This window comes from Liolophura sinensis, chromosome 12 (assembly GCF_032854445.1).
Source record: "Liolophura sinensis isolate JHLJ2023 chromosome 12, CUHK_Ljap_v2, whole genome shotgun sequence".
Classification (NCBI taxonomy): Eukaryota; Metazoa; Mollusca; class Polyplacophora; order Chitonida; family Chitonidae; genus Liolophura; species Liolophura sinensis.
This window is the reverse complement of record NC_088306.1, coordinates 15,815,287-15,839,573: the sequence shown is the minus strand read 5'-3', so window position 1 is coordinate 15,839,573 and position 24,287 is coordinate 15,815,287. Positions and strand designations below refer to the sequence as shown.

At 39.0% G+C, this 24,287-nt stretch overlaps 1 protein-coding gene across 2 annotated transcripts; it reads left to right on the top strand.

The window, feature by feature from the left end:
• Positions 1–373: 373 nt before the first annotated feature.
• Positions 374–23,728, top strand: LOC135479053 (ankyrin repeat and MYND domain-containing protein 1-like). Of its 2 annotated transcripts, XR_010445818.1 has the most exons (18): positions 374–530; positions 1,348–1,647; positions 3,008–3,102; positions 5,225–5,371; positions 6,597–7,256; positions 7,886–8,628; positions 9,414–9,585; positions 11,157–11,297; positions 12,815–12,916; positions 13,346–13,453; positions 13,714–13,845; positions 14,859–14,966; positions 15,998–16,163; positions 17,748–17,850; positions 21,784–21,938; positions 22,609–22,715; positions 23,244–23,653; positions 23,702–23,728. XR_010445818.1 is itself a non-coding variant. In XM_064758770.1 (17 exons), the coding sequence occupies exons 2-17, from the start codon at positions 1,398–1,400 to the stop codon at positions 23,388–23,390; spliced, it is 3,336 nt and encodes a 1,111-aa protein (XP_064614840.1). In that variant the 5' UTR covers positions 374–530; positions 1,348–1,397; the 3' UTR covers positions 23,391–23,716. The 2 variants fall into 2 exon arrangements, 1 of the variants encoding a protein (XP_064614840.1); XM_064758770.1 differs by having other exon boundaries at positions 23,244–23,716.
• Positions 23,729–24,287: the final 559 nt, after the last annotated feature.

The window sequence follows — 24,287 nt, the reverse complement described above, 5'->3', positions numbered from 1 at the left end:
ATGTTTGGTAAACAAGTTCAAGGTGCAGAGACAGAAGCATGTAAACATAGGCATATAACGAATAGTAAAACAATCATGCAGTTAATCCCCAGCCTTCGGAGATACAAAGTATGAAAAGATATAAGAAGGCGTTAATTAGAGTTTTGTAACATCAAACAAGCTGTAAAATAAAAAGGGCACACAAGTAGCAATGAATTCAATCGTGTTTTAACAAGTTGGGTTTGCGAGACAAAGTACTGTAGGCCTTGTATTTAAAGAGGGAACAAGGGAGGCAATCTTGTTTACCTCTGCGGTAGTTATTTCCCCTGTTACTCATGGTTACCAGACACCGCTACTTCGCGGAAACGCAAGTGCGCCAAGAGGAGCTGTGAAATGTTTGGTCGTGTTTGCTAAGTAATGAATTATTAAATGAAAACCGTTTAGGATGTACGTGGTTAAGGGATGAATAAGTGATCCAAACACGCGAATCACTCATATTCTAGTCGGCAAGTATGATAGGGCCCGAAGCTTGCACAATATAACAAGTGTTGGTAAGTTTTGTTTGCAACCAAACAACATTAACAACAACAACCTTCTCGGAATGAAACGACTTGCTCAGCCGAGAAAATTGCTTCTAAAATATTAATCTACCAATTAGATTAGTTTTAACCAGTTTCTTGGGCAAATAGTTAACTGGTACGCAATTGACATTGGACATTGGTTTAAAAATCATCAATAAATGAGTTCAGTCATTAACCTGCTAGTTATTTGTAGCTACTTGCATGATCGGGCGGTAGAAACCATACAATGATAAATCAAATCAGATCATTGTGGCTGTAAAAAGACAATTACTACTCCAAATAAATATTAATTTCTTGATTAATGTTATTTTGAAGATAAATAAAATGAAAATGAAAAGACATGAATAAACAAGGACAGGGCCCTAATGCTTGTAGTAAGACGAAAAACAAAAAAAAAACAACAACAACAAAAAAACCCCACAATTATGTAGCTTAATTAATTATTTTGCATTTTAAGACTGGATAAACTACACTGTTCACCAGTTTGATATAACTTGTGTACTATACCAGAAAGTGATTTAAGCCTATCAGTTCTTGCCTACCATAATTTGTATAAAATGGCAACTATTTTTATTAATTATTTATATAATAGGTTAGTAGGTAAACTTTTATAAATTATTTTGTGTACATGTTAGATTTGTCAAATTTTAATCTTAAAATTTTAATTTAAAGATAATATTTTTATCAGTGAACAAGTTCAAAGTCAGATAATCAAAACAAATGATTTTTTTATGAGAAATCAGGGATGTTTTTATTGAATTCTGAATGTTTCGTGTTATCTTTGTAGTTGCTTTTGAGGGCTGAGGGCTTTGATCAGCGTTTGATGAAAAGATCATCATGGTGAATACACCTGTTCAGCGTCTATCCTCTGGTAGTTTTGAATGTCTGGGGAGTGACAGTTGTGCAGGTTGTCAAGATGAGACTGGCAATCACTGCAGCAATCAAGCTGAACATTACTGGTACAGAAGTGGTGCAACATTTGAAGGCCATGTAAAAGATTATAAGAAAACAGGGCGTGGCATTTTCACCTGGCCGAACGGAGCTCGTTATGAAGGAGATTACTGTGAGAACAAAAGGAATGGGAAAGGTAACATTAAACTTTATGTATTATAATGTCACTGGCAGCAGTCCTTCCTTTAAAAGTTGATATGTAGGGCCTTAATGTGCAGAACCATTTTAATTACCCACTGCCTACTGCTGCTATTTAACAAGTCTGCTTTGGTGGCAGAAATTGTTCTTCATTTTTTATTTTACAGAGCTAATTGAATTCTTACTGTATTGATTGGACATAAACTTGTTTTCAGGTTTCATAAACTGTAACTATTTGTGTGATGTCAGCGACTGATAAATGAGCTAGCTAAATGATGTCATTACCTATGCACGTGACAAAATTTTGTGGTTGGAAACTGAATTTTTTCAGTAAAACTCCAATTTCAGCAACAGAAATATAAAAATGCAAAGAGCACGGCAACTATTTTCTCTCTTTGCCTTTGACAAAATTAATTTATTTAAAAGGATGACCATGAATAGTAGCTGTAACTCTTCACATTGTAATTGTTGTATTGAAATTAGGAGGTCTTCTATTTGCCTTGTTTGAAGACACAAACAGCACTAACTCAATTTTTGAATTTCGGTTTGTAAAATTTTGACTTCTGTGAATGCTGATGTTGTTGGGTTTTTTTTTTTTGCACATTTACATCTCACCAAAGCTATGATTTAATACAACGCATACAAAATTAATAACAGAACAATCAATCTCATTCGTCAGGGAATGTTAGCTTTGTTTTTTTAATATTTATCTTAACAAAAACTGGTCTGTTTCATTATTAAGAGATGAACTGTTCCTTACGTTTTTATTTGAACGCTATTATGACCCATTAAGAATATATTGTCGATGCGAAATAATCAGTTTCCAGCTAATTTCCTCTCGCCACAATGCTGGTCCCAGTCGTATCAGTGAAATATTCTTGAGTACTGCGTACAAAAAAAAAAGTCAAATAAATAAATAAATAAATAAATTTCCAGCTAATTACTGATCTTTATTTGCATAGAGCTCAGCATTATTATTTTATGTCTTATCAGGGCCATATCTAGAAGTCACTTTGGTTCTGGAAAACGTTTGGGCTCCCAAACTGTTGGCCACTCAAACTAAATAAGCTGTAATATAACTAACTAGTAGGCCTAAATTAAACAAAATTATTATGGCTTACCAAGTATCCAATGAAAAGTTAAGTTTTCATGTAAATTTCTTTCATAGACATATAAACTTTTTGAAAGCATCATTTTGAGTTGCTTTTTTAAAATTTCTTTAAATGCACACCAATAATGTCACCATTATGGTGTGGGATCAGAACCTGTAATGTTTTTCTAGATTTCGCCCTGCTAATACTTTCTTGAACATGTATTTATCGTCCATGATAAACCAATTTTTGCTGATGTTTGCATAGGGCTGGAAGTTTGGCCTGACGGGAGCAGGTATGAAGGAGACTTTGTTGATGATTTACGCCATGGAGAAGGTCACCACACCTGGCCCAATGGGGAGGTAACTCTTCCATGTTTTCTCGAACTGCATTGCAATTAAACTCATATAACTGCTTGCCTGAGACAGTAAATATAATTATTTATGAAAGATAGTGAAAGACAATGTTTATGTCCACTCAACGACTACCATTTATAGGATCTTAAGACGTCATTAAATAGTTTTTTTTAGTTTTTTTTTTCAACCAAGTAAAAGTTTACTGAAACTTTATCTTGACACAACTTCAGCACGTCTGCATTATCGAGAGCAAGGTGGCGTCACATTTACCCTACCTCTCTAATGTTGAAGGTATTTACTGTGTAACAGTCTAAACAATAGCCTACGGCAAGTAAAAATTGTGGACTTCGGCAATGAAGGCCCAAGTGATTATTATTGTTTTCTCAGCCATTGGATATACTGGAAGAATATTTCTTCCACTGCTTGAACTGTTGATGCAGGCCTACTATATCATTTACAAGGAACTCCAGTGACCCTGTCTAAATAGCCAAGCTGCAGATGCACCCACAGTGTATTCTTGTTTCAGGTCGTAACCTCCAAACAGGTTATGTGGGTGATTTTGCCCCCTATTAAATGTTTACAAAATTTCAATAGGATTGTTGTACAGCTAGATTCATGCTCAATTCTGAAACAAATGGAAATAAATCTAAGCACCACTGAAACTTATCTAGGTATTTGACTATCGCTGGAATTTATGCTTCAGTTTTGTAGCGGTGGCTTCTAAGATGAAGCAGTGGTGACCTACTTATCAAGACAGAATCGAGCAAGCACCTTGGCTTAATCACACTGTTTCAGTAGTTTTATTGCATTTTATGAAAGAAAACAGAAAAAACATCCCTTGTATGCGAGAAAGGTGAAGGAGCAAAATTTAAATTCTTCATTTGTGATAAATTCAGAAAAAAATTATATCCTAGGATTTAATTAATTTTGAGCTTTATCGGGTGAGATGCCATCGTCTAATTCCCATAAATCTTTGGCATAATAACTGAATTTTGTATCGACTCTGATATTTGTCATTTAGGAACTGCTGACGAAATGCTAAAATGAATCACAAAAAATTTATTTGTGCAGATGAATGTGGTTTAGACTAAAACGGTATGCTACTGTCTGACATAATTTGTGATACCGTTGTTGAATATTACATGGCTTGTAAATCAACTGTTTGTGGTGGTCCATGAATGATGCAGACCTGCCCCAACATTTAGTGAAATGGCCCTTTGTCTACACATAACTGAATTGTTGTAAACGATCGCAAAATGATGTCTTATGTTGTAGTTCTGTCTTATCATATGCCACTTCATCTAGTGAACGGGTAAAGGCTATATCACAGCTCAGGTTGCGCAATCAGATAGCAATACATTAGATTTTTGGATAAAATTCTGAAGATGGTTTCTTCCACCCATAAGTCTGCCAATTCTGGTTTCCTCCACCTATAAATGATAATCCTGCCAAGTGTGGTGTCCTTCACCCATAATCTTGCCAACTATCACAGAAGTGAATCAAGATCATTTGAACAATGACTCAAAACACCAATTAATCCTTGTGAAGTCCAGATTCACCATGGCTTAAAGTGCTCCTTCAGTTCTGAGAGAGGCCAGGTTGAAATATTAAACTGATATGAAGGATACCCTATGGAATATAGCTAACGGCAAGATTCAAAAAATTTACGCTGAATAACGCTATCTAACTTCAATAAGTCACGGGTCCTGAAAATGAAAATCCTTAGCAATTTTCATAAAAAATTTCCTGATGTGAAATAATAATATTTCATATTTGACAATGAATCAGACTGATATGACGTCGAGCAAGGTAGTTATGCTGGAATGACGTCATGCACATTTGAAAGTATGACGTGATTTGTAGCTATGCGTCAGTGATGGCTGACAATCAAGTGTTCTTGCATGACGTCAGGAACGGCAGAAAAGTTTTGTTTCCATATTATCCTCACGAACTAACAACAACGGCTTTAATACAATGCATTTATTCTACAGTTTAAGAAAGCAGTTCGGACCGTCCCAATCCTTATCGTTTAACCTTGCCTTTAGGACATACTTGTCTCAACACTAAAGTAGCTCTTTAACTTATCTCCATACTGAGTACATGTATACGTGCATTGCTTGTGTTTCAGTCGTACCAGGGGACGTTCTTCCATGACAGACGGCATGGCAGCGGAACATACACCTGGCCTAACAACTCCTCATACACTGGTACATTCCACATGGACAGGAGAGAGGGTTATGGGAGCTTCAGGTTTGCAAGTGGAAACATGTTCGAGGTGAGGTGGAATCTTTTGATAGCAGAAAGTTGGGCTCCCAGTGCTTCAACCCGTCTAGCTCAGCAGGCGTAATAGCAGTTGCTTCAGCTTGTGGAGAGACAATTAAGAGGAAATTGTTCATAGAGTGTGAAGCATGTCTTGGTTGACGGAAATGACATTGTTGTTCAAAGAGATGTACAACCTTATTTAATGGGTATAGCTGAAAAGTATTTTCAAAAACATAATGTTAAGTAATACATTTAGCCATACATATTGCCTGCTGCGCTCATGTGATGGTGAATTAGGCATATACAATGTGAAGTTCAGTAATGTAGTTGGAATGATGTCATCAGCCTCATTTGTGTGTCTTATTTGCCACACTGTTTAACTTGTGTATCATCAGGCAAAGGTGGAAGAGTCAGAAACATTTTGGTTAGGTGCAGTCTTCAAAGACAAGCAAAATATGTTTAAAGGCAGAAGAAACACTAACAAGATGTGTGTGTCAGATGAAAGACCATTAAACAGGGTCCTTAAAGATAGTTCAGTTAATTTTTTTTTTAGAATTTTTCAAGGTAGTAAAATGCATTCGGAAGTTTGGATGCTACTGTGGCCTTTTCTGGGACCAGTGACATCACATCAGGTTTTTGCCACCTAACACACAAAGACTGCCATCCAGATTTCATCATGCAAAATAAATCAAAACATTTTTTTGGACAGTGTCTAATTGTCTTTCATCTGATATACTTCCTTTGAGTGTTTTCTTTTGCTTTACACCTTGTTTGTGAGTGCAGACGCTTTGGACAGGCATAGTTCTTAAAATATTGCTTAGTGTTGTTGTAAGCTCATTTTTAACATGGAGTTCTCCTGAAGTAAAGGTATTTAAGTAACAAGCTCAGTCTGAAGTTTCAGGTATAACACAGATATGTAATGTATAGGTCGCCCATGCACACCTGCCAACACTGCACTGCTTTCAAAATACAAAAAGGTCAACAGTGTTTTTAAATTTGACAGTAGCATGAAAACCTGCAATAATTTTCCTCTTCAGTGTTGTATTACATGTCTACTGTTCTCTTAATGTGCCTGTATGTAGTATTTATAATGTCCAGTTATTAGCAATAGAGTCCAGCTTACAGGTACTGTAAGAACACATATCATGAACTCTCAGATGTCCTGAGCAAATCAGACTCACTGATCAGTTATGTTCACTGTTACTTGAAGCATTCTTCTTTCATCTGGTCTTCCCCAGGGTTTGTACAAAGACGATTCTCGTCTGGGCCCAGGGGTACTGACCTACCCTGATGGACACCAAGATGTTGGGATATGGCGTGGGGAGAAGTTAATCAAGATGTGCACAGCAGTAACTGGGGCCTTTTCCATCACGCACCATCCAGAGTTTGGCTGTAACCTTGACGAGCATGTGGCGTATCTGGAAGACCAGGAGGTGTCATTACCTGCCTCCCAGAACAACGGGTTGGGAGAGGACGGAGAAGCGGACATCTCTGCGAAAATGCTACATTTCTATAATGACACTTTGGATCCCCGAAGCTTTGCTGTGAACAGAGATCTCTTTGATAAAGAGTTCTTCAAAGGCAGAGAATCAAATGCACAGAAAACTCAGTCTGAGAAACATGTGGTTTGGAACAAGAGTCCATCAATGATTGATTTGCAAAGGCATATTCTTAATCACCAGTTCAGAGAAGCGTCTGTGTCCTTTGATGTGGGCAGGATTCTGGCGGGTGACCGCAGTAAACATCGTGGAAAAGGTCCCCTGGAAATAGCATCAGAGAGACTGTTGATGGCTTCTATGTCAGGAAACCACAAAGCCGTCCTGGATTTGCTGGATAAGGAGAATGTCCATGTGAATGTTTGTGATAAGCATGGACACACACCGCTGATTGGTGCAGTGGTAAGTCTTCTCAACACACACACATGTACATGACATGGACACACACCACTGATTGGTGCAGTGGTAAGTCTTCTCAGCACACACACATGTACATGACATGGACACACACCGCTGATTGGTGCAGTGGTAAGTCTTCTCAGCACACACACATGTACATGACATGGACACACACCGCTGATTGGTGCAGTGGTAAGTCTTCTCAGCACACTTACATGTACATGACATGGACACACACCACTGATTGGTGCAGTGGTAAGTCTTCTCAGCACACACACATATACATGACATAGACATGTACCACTGATAGGTGCAGTGGTAAGTCTACTCAGCACACACACATGTACATGACATGGACACACACCACTGATTGGTGCAGTGGTAAGTCTTCTCAGCACACACACATATACATGACATAGACATGTACCACTGATTGGTGCAGTGGTAAGTCTACTCAGCGTAAACACGTACATGAGTCTACTCAGCGTTACATACTTGTACATAATTATGTTTCTAGATGTATATGCATGCATATCTGTAGTCATTTAATAAATTATGTCCTCAGAACACCAGTAGTTATTAAGTGACATCATTCATTACCCAAACTTTCCATGAACTCTTCTACGTTTCAGGTAAATGTGCACATACCCATTGTAAACTCCTTGCTGGACTACGGGGCTGATGTGAACAGGCTGAATGATGAGGGTTGCTCTGCCTTATCTGCCCTCTGTGTGTATTTCTACCCTGTAGAGTCCTTCCTGTTTAATGTGGCAGAAACTTACTCATGGAAACCTGATGAAAAAAAAGGTGAAAACAGTGCTAAGGAAATCTGCATTGATGAGCACACTGTAGAGGAACAGGCAGATGCTAGTAAGGCCTGCTCCAGCACAGGCATGGAGGCGGAGTTAGCTAAATTGAGGGAGGCAGATACTCCTGTTGCGGTCAAATCAACATGTGATAGCAAAATCAGCATGGACAGTGGCTTGCCAGCTTCAGCGTTAAGAGGTGAACTGCCATCGGAAATTAAGCAAGCAGGAAAAGACACTAGTGAAATATCCTGTGAATCAAATATCAAAGAGAGTGTGACAGCGGCTGACAGTAATAAGCTCCACCCAATTCGGAAGGATGAAGATGGTGATTCAGCCTTAGAGAGTGAAGAAGAATATACGGCAAGTTCTAGTGCCTTGGTGTCCCCTGAGGATTTTGCATCAGGTAACATTGTTCGAAATTATCCAATAGAAGTGCCGAAGTCTATCCTGGAGAGATGCGCAACAGACTTGAGCCAAAATGAGCGGGTGGTGAGCGGTCGGCGGTCACGTGATGCGAACAGTGCAGCAGAGGGGACAGCTCGTTTCTTGGCCATACAGATATCTGAGTAAGTCTGGACTAACAAGGGCTCCATTGTAACTGTCCTTGTTGATTTTCTCAACCAGTAGACCAACTTGACAGTTAAACAAAAAGAAATCTGGGATATCTAATGTGTGGTATGCTTTATGACCATGACAAAACTAAAACTTACTGCATCCAGTTGTTACACTTTTAACATAGTGTGGGTACTCATAGATAAAAAATACTTGATTGAGTTGTACATGTATACTGGTATCTCAGTGCTTTTATGTAGCATTTCCATTTCATGGTTTCTACTTCTTGATCTTTGCTGTCTGGTTTACACAGGTAAATCATGTGTGCTGAGCTTTTTTAGATTTGTTTTTAACATACTTCATCATGCCTTCATATTTACTGAAGGCATATATTCTGGGTGGGTGAGCTAATTAGTGCATATGAACCACACTTTCCACTGCCTTGTACATAGGTCTGACCCTATTTTCAGCCCATGATACATGTACATAGATGCAAGTGATGATGTCATTAGGTAATCAGCCCATTGAGCAGGAAGGGGAATTCGCCATATTCTAATGGCTCTTGCTTACTTTATATTAAAATACAGAGCAGCTGTCAGCTGTTGCCCGGAAAACTATGAGAATCACTCGTAAGTTACATTTACATGTATAAGACCAAACCAGGGTCCGCAAACTTTTCCAGTTCCTGTTTGATACACTATGACTAAGCACAGCATTAACCACGGTCCATTAACCATAAATAACAAACTGTAGCTAACTAGGATATGCCCCTACATGTATGTGGCTGTTTTCCTTTAAGACGAGAACTGATGAAGAAGACATTGGACCTTCTGTTACGACGTGGTGCTGACCCAAGTGTGGCCTCTGTACCAATGCCTGTCCTGTTCTCTGCTATAAAGGCTGCTGACGTAGAGGTGGTAAGGACGTTGTTAGAGAAGGGGGCAGGGACCTCAGCCAAACTGACGCCACAGGTGAGAACTGATTATTAATTAATACAGACATGGTTTTTTTCCGCTTTGTAGCGGAATTCCGCTTTTTCTTTGTTCAGTTTCGATTAATTTACCTGTTTTCCGTTTTTTTTTTTTCTGTGTAGTAACATTTTGTAAAGTTCCGATTTATTTCCTCAAAATAAAGTCGAAGATTCTGTCAATTTGCCGATGCATGGCTACCGAAATCTGGCATTGCCGGAGGTTATTATGTTATGTGAATGGAGTCTATTGTCCAGTCAGATCGTGTGTTTTATTAAGCCGAACTGTTTCAACCAATCGGGAACAAGATACCATTATTCGAAGGCAGAAGCAGAGCCAGTCCGGTCAAAAATGGTGGCAACGTCTCGGAGTATCGTGGATCGATCAGATAAAGATTTTGATGCGCGTACCCCTGGACCCCGGCCTTTTTGGGCTATGATAGTAAATTTCAGCTATTTTCTTGGTTCACCACAATCATGTCTGTTAATATCAGCTGAATATATATATATATATATATATATATATATATGCATCAGTATAAAGAAAAACAGCTGTTACATTTTTCATCCTGGACAGAGGACATCTTGTAAGCAGGTAAAAATGATTATGTTAGAAGTACAGATTTAAAAGCGTCCCTCTGGCCGAACGTGGTAATGTCTGCAGCAACTTGAGGATGGTCGTAGGTTTCCTCCCACCATAATTTTGGCTGCTGTCGTATAAGTGAAGTATTCTTGAGTATGGCGTAAAACACCAGTCAAGTAAATAGATAAATGAAAGTATCCAGTAAATAAGGTTACCCATATACATAAGTGATTAGTTGCTATTAAATAGAAAGGCTGAGAAGGTGATTGGTGAACTATAACTTGTTACCATACAAAACTGTCAATAAAGTGTGTAAATCTGATAAATCCTCTTGACAAAGTGTGGAGCACCAGTAGCCATTAAGAACTGTACAGACAGGAAGCAGGAGAATTGCTCTGAAGTGTTATAATTCTAATTCATCTTCTCATGGGTTTTAATTTTATCTTTGTTTTAACACCAAACTCAAGAATTTTTTACTTTTACGATGGCTGAGCCTATTAGTTTTTAATACTTAAGGATTTTTCACTTAGTTTTACAATGACTGTCAGCATAGATTTAGCCAGAATTTGATATCAGGCTGTCTCATTTCCAATTTTTGTCCGAACAGGGCCTCTCACTGACACTGAGATACTTCCATGGCTAAACATTTTTATAGGTGGAGAAAACCAATGTTTTTAGGGTACATCACCAAGCTTTGGCAGCTAGTGACAAACTTTCTCACATGTGACATAAAAATATGCCCACCATATTGCTGAAAAACAAACTGGTGGGGAACAAACGTTTGTTCTAAGTGATTGTCTACACGACTGCCTAAATGATTGTCTATTGTTTAGTTTCTTTGATAGTGTTAAACATATTACTGCCCTCTTTGTATCGTCACAAACTGACCAAGCTTTGATAGTAAAGGCAACAAAGGGTGAAAAAAATTGTAGAAAATTCACAGTATACACTCAGCATCTCTTATATGCTTTGTTTCTTTGTGCCCCTGACAGAAAGGAGGCCTGTCCCCCCTGCACATTGCTGTGGCTATCCCGGGGATAGAAGGAGTTCAGATTACAGAGCTACTGCTGGAGGCTCAGGCAGACCCTAATGTGCGGGCAATAGATGACAATACCTACCTTAATACCTTCCTGGTATGTATATCTGTGTACCACTAAATACATGTAGTAAGGACAACTGTTGACCCTAATGTGCGGGCAATAGATGACAATACCTACCTTAATACCTTCCTGGTATGTATATCTGTGTACCACTAAATACATGTAGTAAGGACAACTGTTGACCCTAATGTGCAGGCAATAGATGACAATACCTACCTTAATACCTTCATGGCATGTATATCTGTGTACCACTAAATACATGTAGTAAAGACAACTGTTGACCCTAATGTGCGGGCAATAGATGACAACACCTACCTTATAGTACCTTCCTGGTATGTATATTTGTGTACCACTAAATAGTATGGACAACTGTTGACCCTAATGTGTGAGCAGTAGATGACAACACCTACCTTATAGTACCTTCCTGGTATGTATATTTGTGTACCACTAAATAGTATGGACAACTGTTGACCCTAATGTGTGAGCAGTAGATGACAACACCTACCTTTATACCTTCCTTGTATCTATATATGTGTACCACTAAATAGTATGGACAACTGTTGACCCTAATGTGTGAGCAGTAGATGACAACACCTACCTTTATACCTTCCTTGTATCTATATATGTGTACCACTAAATAGTATGGACAACTGTTGACCCTAATGTGTGAGCAGTAGATGACAACACCTACCTTTATACCTTCCTTGTATCTATATATGTGTACCACTAAATAGTATGGACAACTGTTGACCCTAATGTGTGAGCAGTAGATGACAACACCTACCTTTATACCTTCCTTGTATCTATATATGTGTACCACTAAATAGTAAGGACAACTGTTGACCCTAATGTGTGAGCAGTAGATGACAACACCTACCTTTATACCTTCCTGGTATGTATATCTGTATACCACTAAATACACGTAGTAAGGACAACTGTTGACCCTAATGTGCGGGCAATAGATGACAATACCTACCTTAATACCTTCCTGGTATGTATATCTGTGTACCACTAAATACATGTAGTAAGGACAACTGTTGACCCTAATGTGTGAGCAGTAGATGACAACACCTACCTTATAGTACCTTCCTGGTATGTTTGTTTGCGTGCCGCAAAATAGTGTGGACAACTGTCGACCATAATGTGTGAGCAGTAGATAACAACACTGACATATATCATATAGAACCTTCGTGATATATATGCCTGTGTACCACTAAATAATATGGACAACTCTATATTTCCAATAGTTAGATGTTATTTTTTTTCCCTGAACTTTCGACATATGATGCCAATCTCAACACTCATTATTCATGTAATAGCTATTTCTGTTTGTACAATATAAAAAAAAAATTATTGGCCAGTTATTATTTGACCGTAAAATAAAATTTATTTGTCAGACTTTGACTTTACAACTTGAGAGATTTTAATACATGTGTATGTACATTTATCTTTTACCTAAATTGATTATATCTGAAACATTTTGTAGTACATGACCAAGTGCCGAGTACTTGTAAATGTATTTTGTATGTTATTTTTCCACCTCACAATAGGCAGAAGAGTGGTCCAAAGATGTGATAGAGGAAGAACAGCAGGCTCTCCTAGGGGGGAGAACTCCGCTTCACATTGCGTGTTCAAGAGATGATAATAACAAGGTCAGCATTCACACCATAATCAGCATGTATAAAATAAACATGAATTTATGGAGTTGTTTATGGTTTTATGGACACTTTTATTTGGGAGAGTAAATAACTCTTAGACTATTTGAGTGGGGTCTGCAGAAACCTGTGTTAGTTACAGTCTTTAACACCTGTGAAAATTATTATCCAGATTTATATTTACCATGTCATAGACATTTTAATTTATACCATTTGTGTCATGCATTGTGTCACCATTATCCCATTATAATCCAAGCTTTCATTCATCCATTATCCCAATAGGGGAATGTAAACATGAAACCTTTGTTTTCCTGTTCAGGGGGAATAACTGTCACAGTTGGGTTATCTCCCCTTGGGTGGGCCATGCATCTGGTAGGCTCTTTTTGGAACAGGAAATGTGATATTTTGTTTTATTTATGTTTACAGAATGCCTGCAGAGTGGTCAGACTGTTGCTAGAGTATGGTGCCAAGTCGGATCTCTTGTGTAAGGGCTTCTCTCCCCTTGCTCTGGCTATCACCAGTGGAAATGACCTGGTACGTATTTGCAAATTTTATAGCTATATAACTAGGAGCTCTTAGTACTTATTAGAGAGTAAGTTGTACACATATTCTTGTTCTGTTTTATAACTATACACATTTATTGTCTCATGCTTTCTGAATTCATTGTTTTATATCTATTGCCAATATTTGTGAACATTTTCTATCAGATATGTTCAGGTGAAGTTTGTTTCTGAACATGTGTCATTCCAAAACACAACCATTATCAGTATATTTGCCATCTGTCCTAACTGTAGGCAATTGACGAGTTATTGTTCCACGGTGCCAACCCAAGTTTACAGCTGACTCACGGAGTCGGCAGTGCTCTCTGTGTTGCTTCATCCACTGAATACGAACACAGACGAACTGTCACACAGCAGCTAGCTCTGGTAAGTATAGCTATCTGTACCTATGCAATACGATAGCCAGGGCTTGTTCACTGATGAACAGAAATGTTCAAATAAAGAGTCTAATCTGTGAACTTCATGAACGTTCATGCATAAGCATGCTTAGGTTGTAAATAATTAAAAAAAAGTAATATTCCTTTGATAGCGTTGTAATAATTCCCAAAGTATTGTTATAGTGAAATTTATCTGAATAGTCACGTGAATCTATATGGTCATTATTCCTGAAATTACAGCAGGTATGAACTTTCAGTAGTTTTCATTACTGGCCTGGTCGCGTGAATCTATATTTACATGTACATACATGTAGTTCCATGAATTATAAGCTGCAGAGAAAACCACTACACCAAATCTACTGAAACTTTACATGATGCTTGCCTATGGTCTGAAGTGGTACATATCAAAATGAGTTGCCCTGTGTCAAATGACCTGGCAGCCATATTGGATTTATGTGATAACCATTTAAGAATCTTCTCCAAAACTACCAGAAAGATTTTTTGCAAATTGGCACACATGGGTGTGGTAGGCTGGTAAATTGGGCTTGAGCTGGCAAGTGAGAATAATGGCAAAGGAAGCAAGCTGTAAAAACTGCTCGAACAAAAACGTTTCTGAGACCTGCTTGACCTCAGGATTATGAATTTTAAAGAATTATTCCTGTTCAAGTTGTGGTTTTCATGAAATCACTGAAAAACATTTCGCAGTATGCAGACTGCCTCTTGTCCTCGGCCATGAGCAGAAGATCAAATCCATATATTGATCTCTATGCTGACTTTAATGTAGTACTAGCCCCATTGTATGTGATACCTTGCAATCTCAGGTTTAGATCATTCATTCTTTTTCATGTTTTTCACAGTTTTTCTCCCTTTTTCCGTAGTTATTGTTACTTTTAATTACCAGTATAATTTATGCAGAGGGTAAAGAATTGGTGCCCGGAATTGATGTCCTCAACAGCTGTGTATTCCTCTTTGAATTCATGAAGTAAATTTCTTTGTCTTCAGATTGATAAGTTAGTAAAGGCTGGTGCTAACATCTTGAATCCGATACCAGTTGGACCCAAAAGGTTACAGGGAACTGCCGTGGATTACGCATTTTACGTGTTCAATCAGGTGAGGCGTACATGCCGCAGGAAGGTTAAGGTCAGGTTTGCAATGCATGTTATGTGTATTTATTTGGATTATCAGGATAGACATGCATTCAGCAGGTGAAGGTCAGATTTGCAATGTTTTTGGCACATTACATGCATGTGGTAGGATTATCAGGTGAGACATGCTTATAGTTAGGTTTGTAACATTTGCGGCACATTACATGTACATGTGTGTATTAGGATAGTACCACTCTGTTAGTGTTTGTGTCTGGTTCGAGCCATACCACCATGCTTATATTTGTGTGTGGTGACCCAGAGGATTGTGTTATAGCCCACATGCTGTACCACTCTGTTTATATTTGTGTCTGGTGTCCCAAAGGATCCTGTTATAGCCCACATGCTGTACCACTGTGTTTATGTTTGTGTTCCAGAGGATCATGTTATAGCTCACACAATGTACCACTGTGTTTATGTTTGTGTTCCAGAGGATCGTGTTATAGCTCACACGATGTACCACTCTGTTTATATGTGTGTCTTGTGTTCACAGGATCGTGTGATAGCTCACACATTGTACCACTGTGTTTATGGTTGTGTCTGGTGTTCACAGGACATGGTTGTGTCTGGTGTTCACAGAATCGTGTTATAGCCTACATGCTGTACCACTGTGTTTATGGTTGTGTCTGGTGTTCACAGGATCGTGTAATAGCTCACACATTGTACCACTCTGTTTATGTTTGTGTCTGGTGTTCACAGGATCGTGTTATAGCTCACACATTGTACCACTCTGTTTATGTTTGTGTCTGGTGTTCACAGGATCGTGTTATAGCTCACACATTGTACCACTCTGTTTATGTTTGTGTCTGGTGTTCACAGGATCGTGTTATAGCTCACACATTGTACCACTCTGTTTATGTTTGTGTCTGGTGTTCACAGGATCGTGTTATAGCTCACACATTGTACCACTCTGTTTATGTTTGTGTCTGGTGTTCACAGAATCGTGTTATAGCCCACATGCTGTACCACTGTGTTTATGTTTGTGTGTTGTGTTCACAGGATCGTGTGATAGCTCACATGCCGTATCACGCCCTTACTTACGCCGAGAGAGACAGGTTCAACAGCAGGAAAAAAGTGCTGGGGCACCTTGGGGCCATACTGAGGAAGAAAGCCATGGATCTTGAGAGAGAAAGACGACAGAGAGAAGACAGTGCTGATGGCAAAAGTAAGTCACAGTTTGGGCTGGTGTTTGTTCATACTGAGGTTGTGATGACAGGAAGAAGATAGTGTGGGTGACAAAGTCACAGTTTGTGCTTGTGTTTGTTGACCCTGAGGTTGTGACGACAGGAAGAAGATAGTGTGGGTGACAAAGTCACAGTTTGTGCTTGTGTTTGTTCACCCTGAGGTTGTGACGACACGAAGAAGATAGTGTGGGTGACAAAGTCACAGATTGGGCTGGTGTTTGTTCATACTGAGGTTGTGACGACAGGAAGAAGATAGTGTGGGTGACAAAGTCACAGTTTGTGCTTGTGTTTGTTCACCCTGAGGTTGTGACGACAGGAAGAAGATAGTGTGGGTGACAAAGTCACAGATTGGGCTGGTGTTTGTTCATACTGAGGTTGTGACGACAGGAAGAAGATAGTGTGGGTGACAAAGTCACAGTTTGTGCTTGTGTTTGTTCATACTGAGGTTGTGACGACAGGAAGAAGATAGTGTGGGTGACAAAGTCACAGATTGGGCTGGTGTTTGTTCATACTGAGGTCGAGACGACAGGAAGAAGATAGTGTGGGTGACAAAGTCATAGTTTGGGCTGGTGTTTGTTCATACTGAGGCTGTGACGACAGGAAGAAGATAGTGTGGGTGACAAAGTCACAGTTTGGGCTGGTGTTTGTTCACCCTGAGGTTGTGACGACAGGAAGAAGATAGTGTGGGTGACAAAGTCACAGTTTGTGCTTGTGTTTGTTCATACTGAGGTTGTGACGACACGAAGAAGATAGTGCTTGCGACAGAAATTAGTCACAGTTTGTGCTTGTGTTTGACCACTCTGAGAGAGACAGAGAGAAAACACTGCTGACGACAAAACTGCGGTACATGTGTGTGGTCATGAGTTTGAGCCTGGTTTCCTTCAACTAATATTATGGTTGCCGTTGTATATGAAATGAAATATTCTTGAGGATGGCCTAAAACCCCAATTGAGTAAAAAAAAGTTGAAGCCATAGATCTACAAAGAGAGAGAGAGAGAGGGGCAACATTATTTTTAAAAGTTATGCACAGATTTGAATGAAATTTTGTGCACAATAGCACACGTTTTGGTGATGATCCGAATCCGATCATTTAATTGCAGTTCCCAAATAAGACATAAATGCATGTTTTTCTTGTACATGTACCTTGTAATAGTGTCTAGTAATAGTGCATTGTCCCTTTGTTAGAACTCCTATTCATACAGTTGAGGGTGATCACACTGTTGTTACCTACTGCAAAGCTTTTGCCTTCTAATTCTGCATTCCATAATTCTTCCCTAACTTTCTCAACTACCTCTGTAACCAATATTTTGAAACACTCTGAGAGAAATAATTTGCTCAGTTTTATGATGCTTGCATCTTTGATGACACAAACAAAGCGTTTTTAGCATCTTTTTCATAATAATTGTAAGCATAACGTCCTCTAAAGAAAGTGCTATAGCACTTGAAAAGGTTGAAGACGTACAGTATGTTTGCCATCATCATTTGTTGCAAGTGAAACTTTTGTGAAAAATGGCATTAAGCAACAATCAGATGAATAAATTCTCGCTGTTTGCTTGTTGTTGCAGCCCAGAGTCCAACTCTGAGTGGACGGTCAGGTCATGGGGATGGCAGGGTGACCTTCAAGTGTAACAAGAGGCAGGATAAGATTAAACCTGTGATACAAGAAAGGTCAGTATTATACACCTACCCAAACACCCCACCCACCCTCATTTTGTGAATTACTGCTGATAGGTTGAATTGAGAGAAATAGATTTCAAATTCTGTCTTTGACAGCCTCAAGTTTATGTTTGTGAGTACTTCATTATAAATTACGACCTTGTCTAATGAGAGGCAGAGCCTGGGCAGTGCCATCTGTCTGGGCAGTGCCATCTGCCTGGGCAGTGCCATCTGCATGGGCAGTGCCATCTGCCTGGGCAGTGCCATCTGTCTGGGCAGTGCCATCTGCCTGGGCAGTGCCATCTGCCTGGGCAGTGCCATCTGCCTGGGCAGTTGAAGTTGAGAGACGAGCCCACACCTATTTACATGAATGTCCTAAACTTCAGGGATTTCAAGCTGCAAGCAAACCAACGTTTGCAGGTTGAAGTATTAGATATGAAAAATTCTGAATGTAATACATGAGGCACATGCAGTTAAGGTTGATGTGACTATTTTTTCAAGACATTAGATCATGGCATCATCTGAAACTGCGTTATTTTATCATAGACTCAGTGGGGTAGTGAGAGGCTCGGAAGTATGTATTAACCCCAAAACAATATGAACCACTAACCAGGGTACCACTATCGGAGAGTGAAGATAAAAGACAACCGGTCAGTTTTACTCTTAGATCAGCAATAGGCCTTACACAAGATCAAACAAAGACGCATGAATAAGTTTGATACATATATATTAACAGAATTGACAATAATAGACAGAACAACACAAATAATTACAAATATATTTGTATATATATATATATAGTATGTTACAGTGTCCAAATCCAGATGGAATGTTCTGGCTTCCAAAGGCGAGTCAGTCCATGTAAATATAGAATCCACAGTTAAGATGCTACGGATGACAGTCCGATAAGTGGTTTATTCCCCAACTGCCCGTAAATGTGTAACTTCTCAGGGCGGACAAGTTGACAGTAGCATCCATGATGTCGAGCTGTCGATGTATATTTCCTGTTAACTATGCACACATTCACTTTCAGAGAAACTGGGTTGAAATATACCTCATGGCACAAAGAGTCAATGAACGATACAAGCCCCAAAATAACATCTCCAAAAATAGCAAGTGGTGAAACACATGCTCACAAAGTACAGAAAATGAACAGAAATTGGAGAATAAATGATGAATGTCGAATCTAAACGAAGCAAAATCCGTCACATTGAATGACAGTAAATATGACTGCTCTCAAATGGAGTTAAGTAGATAAATGCTCACAAGTGGACTTGAATGAATGACTGTGAGCTTCACAACTTTGTCACTCATATTTATAGGCTAATGTAAGGGAAAATTCTGGATGGTTTGATCGTAAACATGTTTACAACACCGATACATATTTCCAGAATGTATACTCTGTGTACAATACCACTAAACTCACAAACACCGAGGCCTCGAGAACATTGGACTGAATTACAGTGCAGGCTATAAATGTAAACAGATGGGAAAATGTAGGGCAGACAATGACTCGGGAAGAAATAAAAGAACTTAAATAGAATGTTTGAAGATGGGGTTCGTAACAGTGAGATACTGCTTGTGAAAGCGCTAGTCACTTGCAAATCAGTCGTTTGGATAAACAGACTTTGTAGACAACTTTATACCAGTATGCATGCATGTGTGTATTTTATATGAACATATATGTGTTTTATTGCCATATGAAACGTTCCGAATGTATTTTTTTTAATTTCCCCCAAATCCACCAGTATTGTACAGTTGTTGTGTAAATCAGCAGAGTTATACATTTCCTTTTTTGTTACTGTTAAGATTTCTAGAAGACACTGTGGTGGCAGATATCCCATCCCGACCTTATTACTCAGCGCCAGTAAGGCGTAATCTCAGCTCACAGCTCAGCAGGTGGGCGGGAATTGGTTGGCTCCGGCTTTGTGCAGTGATTTGACAGTTTGGTCAACTTTCCTTATGATATTGCATCACAGAGTGGCTGTTGTGTCTTTTGTTTTGGTCTTTTTCTTCTTTCTTGCAGTGCATTAATACTTTAAATGTGTGACAAATGTTTGTATGCAAATAACATTGAATGATCTGCAATGCGTTAACACAGGTAAATGTGTGTCACATATAAATACTTCTATGCATGAATTGAATGATATTGGATGAGCTTTGATACGTCTGCAGGAATCTTATTGGGGGTGCGGGTAAAATTGCATGTTTTAATGAAACAGTTGCTAATATGTTGTTTTAAGGTGGCAAAAACATTCTTTTTTGTTGTTACCAAAAGACAACCAAAAAAAGTTTTTTTTTCCTTGACATTACGTTACACGACTGTCCTTTATAATAATGTTTTAACAAACATTGGATGTGAAGGTTATATATAAAAGCACACGCTTTTATTTTTCACCACACAAGTAACATTTGCTGAAAGGTGTGTAAAGCTATAATCACAACATCTAACATAGCTTTAAGAGCCATAAGGGCAATGGCCATACACGTGAGTCTTTGTACAGTAGGAGCAATCAAAATGTCTTCCAGGTGTGAACTAACTTTCTTAAGCCTGAAGCTTAAGTTAAACTTGACTTGGATGCTTGATGCGGTATGGTTTTCGTATTTGTCTTTACATGTATTGGAAAATTTGTGCAATAGTAAATGTCCATTGCTAGTTCTCCATAGCTGCCTAATTAAATTATTCAACAAATTAGATTCAGCCTTTTTTCCTAGTTGTAAATGATTGCCAGATTTTAAAGGAAAAGAGTAAACACTGCTTTCTCCTCTGTCTTGACAGAAAGCACTTGATCATGTACTGTTTTCTTTATCTGACAGAAAGGCCTTGATTGTGTACTGTTTTCTCTATCTGACACGAATCCCTTTAAATAAGTAGTGTTCTCTCTATCTAACACGAAGCTCTTAAGTACTTTTTTCTCTTCTGTCTTGACAGGAACCCTTGACATGCTGGATTAAATTCTGTTTTCTCCTTTGTGTGGACAAGATGTCCTTGATTACATTCTGTTTTCTCCTCTGTATGGACAGGAAATCTGTGATTAATTACTGTTTTCCTTTCTGTGTGGACAGGAAGCCCTTCATGAAGTACTGTTTTATCCTAGCTCTTTCTTGACAGGGAATCTTTGATCATGTTGACTGAGTGCTGTTTTATACTCTGACAGGAAGACCTTGATTAAGTACCGTTTTCTTCTCTCGTCTGGACAGGAGTCCCTTGATTAAGTTCTGTTTTATCCTCTGTCTTGACTGGATATCCTTGATTAAGTATTGCTTATCCTTTGACAGGAAGCCCTTGATCAAATGCTGTTTTATCCTCTGTCTTAACAGGAAGCCCTTGATCAAATGCTGTTTTATCCTCTGTCTTGACTGGAAGCCCTTAATCAAGCGCTGTTTTATCCTCTGTCTTGACAGGAAGCCCTTGATCAATGCTGTTTTATCCTCTGTCTTGAGAAGAAGCCCTTGATCAAATGCTGTTTTATCCTCTGTCTTGACAGGAAGCCCTTGATCAATGCTGTTTTATCCTCTGTCTTAACAGGAAGCCCTTGATCAAATGCTGTTTTATCCTCTGTCTTCACTGGAAGCCCTTAATCAAATGCTGTTTTATCCTCTGTCTTGACAGGAAGCCCTTGATCAATGCTGTTTTATCCTCTGTCTTGACAGGAAGCCCTTGATCAAATGCTGTTTTATCCTCTGTCTTGACAGGAAGCCTTTGATCAATGCTGTTTTATCCTCTGTCTTGACAGGAAGCCCTTGATCAAATGCTGTTTTATCCTCTGTCTTGACAGGAAGCCTTTGATCAATGCTGTTTTATCCTCTGTCTTGACAGGAAGCCCTTGATCAAATGCTGTTTTATCCTCTATCTTGACAGGAAGCCCTTGATCAATGCTGTTTTATTCTCTGTCTTGACAGAAAGCCCTTGATTAAATGCTGTTTTATCTTCTGTCTTGACAGGAAGCCCCTGTTTAAGTATTGTTACGAGTGTGGCCGCTCTGTGGGTGTCAGGCTGACTCCATGTACACGATGTAAAGAGGTGTTCTACTGTAGTAAAGCCTGTAAACTCAAGGCCTGGACTGCCAGGCACAAACAGGAGTGTGTCTGTATTACAGGTATGTAAAATAGGCACTGCATCCATTAAAAAGAAACACTTTCATTTTACCAGCTGAAGCTAATTTTTTTTAATTTTAAGTTTTTAGGTTGGGGCCAATTGTCGCTCTAACACACATTAGCTTAATTAGCTTGTCAGAAAGTTGTTGCGGTCATTTTTACTCAATAATGTCCAAATAATATATATGAATTCTAGATGTGTAACAAATGTGTTGTTCTCTCTAATAATTATTGTTCTCAGTTGTTATTGCCTCATCTAGAAGTATTAGGGGTTACCAACTGTAGGTTGAACAGGGGAAACAACTCTTGTAATTCAATGAAGATCAGAGCCCTATTTATCATCGAATATCAACCAAGATGTGATTCTTTGTGCTTGACTGTGTACTGTGAAATACACATGTTCTGTATATTGGGGGATTGTTATTTTATTTCTGATGTAACAGTGGCATTGTAAATTGCACAGTTGTTTATGTGTAGACTACATGCATTTCTTGGTTTTAAAGTGAACATTTTCTCTTTTTTTGATGACTGCACCTATATTTAACATAATAAATTGTTATTGTTTTACATCATAACCAGTATCATATTAAAATCCAGTATTGAGTGTGTATGTCTTAATGCTGTGTTCACTGTGCACGATGTGTATATTATGTGTCTGCACCTTTACCACAGGGGTGTCGCGCAAAACTACGAGTCCGCCTCGGAGGGGGCGCAGTGCAAGCCCCACCCCTAAAACTGTGCCGGCGAAACAAACCAAGCCCAAAGACTTTAAGATTACCGTGAGTGATGATAAGTTTATGTCCACTGTGATACCTGTACATGTAGAACATCTGACAGACATATCTCAGTACTTCACAAGCTGACACTGTCATGATAGTGTCCACCAGTTATCTTGGTGAATTGTCACATGTACTGAAAAGTTGTCCTCAGATCTCCATCCACCCCTTCCTCCTACCTTGTCTACCAGTTGCCCGCAGATTTATGAGGGTAAATTGTCATGTACTGGAAAGCTGCCCTCAGATTCACACCACCCCTCATCTCCATCCCTTGACTTCTTTGCTCTGTAGGTTTTGATTTATTGATTTTGGTTTTATCTGTTTTGTGGATTTACTGACTGTTTTTGTCTGTTCTGTGGATTTACTGACTGTTCTCATCTGTTTTGTGGATTTACTGACTGTTTTTGTCTGTTCTGTGGATTTACTTACCATTTTTTTGATCTGGAATATCTACCTTGTGGATATGCTGTCTATGTTATCAACTGTCTTGTGGATTTACATACTGTATTTCCCCCTCTTCCTGTTGTCTAGGTTCCTTGGAAGGGGAGGAGTAAAAGTGCCAAGGTGGAGCGTCGAAAGGTGTATGTGGATAGCTTGGGTCATGTGATCACCTCAGTTGAAGCTCTTCACATGCCAGATGCCAAGCAAATTTATATGGATAACTACAGCTTTGTGTGAAGCTCATGAGTGGTGCAAGCAGAATCCAATAGCAGATAATGGTATGGACTGTAGAAAGAAATGCTGTGAATGCTGCATGAGTACTTTAGTAGGTTTCCAGGCTGAGTTAGTGTTATGTCATAGGATTACACTGTGCTACAATTTTGTTTATGACCTGAAATTTTGATCCTGTCACTAAGGAAACGGTTGTAGATGTACATGTTAGTGAATGACAGTTGTGTCGTTGCCGTCAGTTCATGGACCTAAATGTTAGTGTATGACAGGTGTGTCGTTGTCATCAGTTCATGGATCTAAATGTTAGTGTATGACAGTTGTATCGTTGTCGTCAGTTCATGGACCTAAATGTTAGTGTATGACAGTTGTATCGTCGTCAGTTCATGGACCTAAATGTTAATGTGTGACAGTTGTGTCATTGTCGTCAGTTCATGGACCTAAATGTTAATGTGTGACAGTTGTGTCGCTGTCGTCAGTTCATGGACCTAAATGTTAGTGTATGACAGTTGTGTCGTTGCCATCAGTTCATGGACCTAAATGTTAGTGTATGGCAGTTGTATCGTTGTCGTCAGTTCATGGACCTAAATGTTAATGTGTGACAGTTGTGTCATTGTCGTCAGTTCATGGACCTAAATGTTAATGTGTGACAGTTGTGTTGCTGTCGTCAGTTCATGGACCTAAATGTTAGTGTATGACAGTTGTGTCGTTGCCATCAGTTCATGGACCTAAATGTTAGTGTATGGCAGTTGTATCGTTGTCGTCAGTTCATGGACCTAAATGTTAATGTGTGACAGTTGTGTCATTGTCGTCAGTTCATGGACCTAAATGTTAATGTGTGACAGTTGTGTCGCTGTCATCAGTTCATGGACCTAAATGTTAGTGTATGACAGTTGTGTCGTTGCC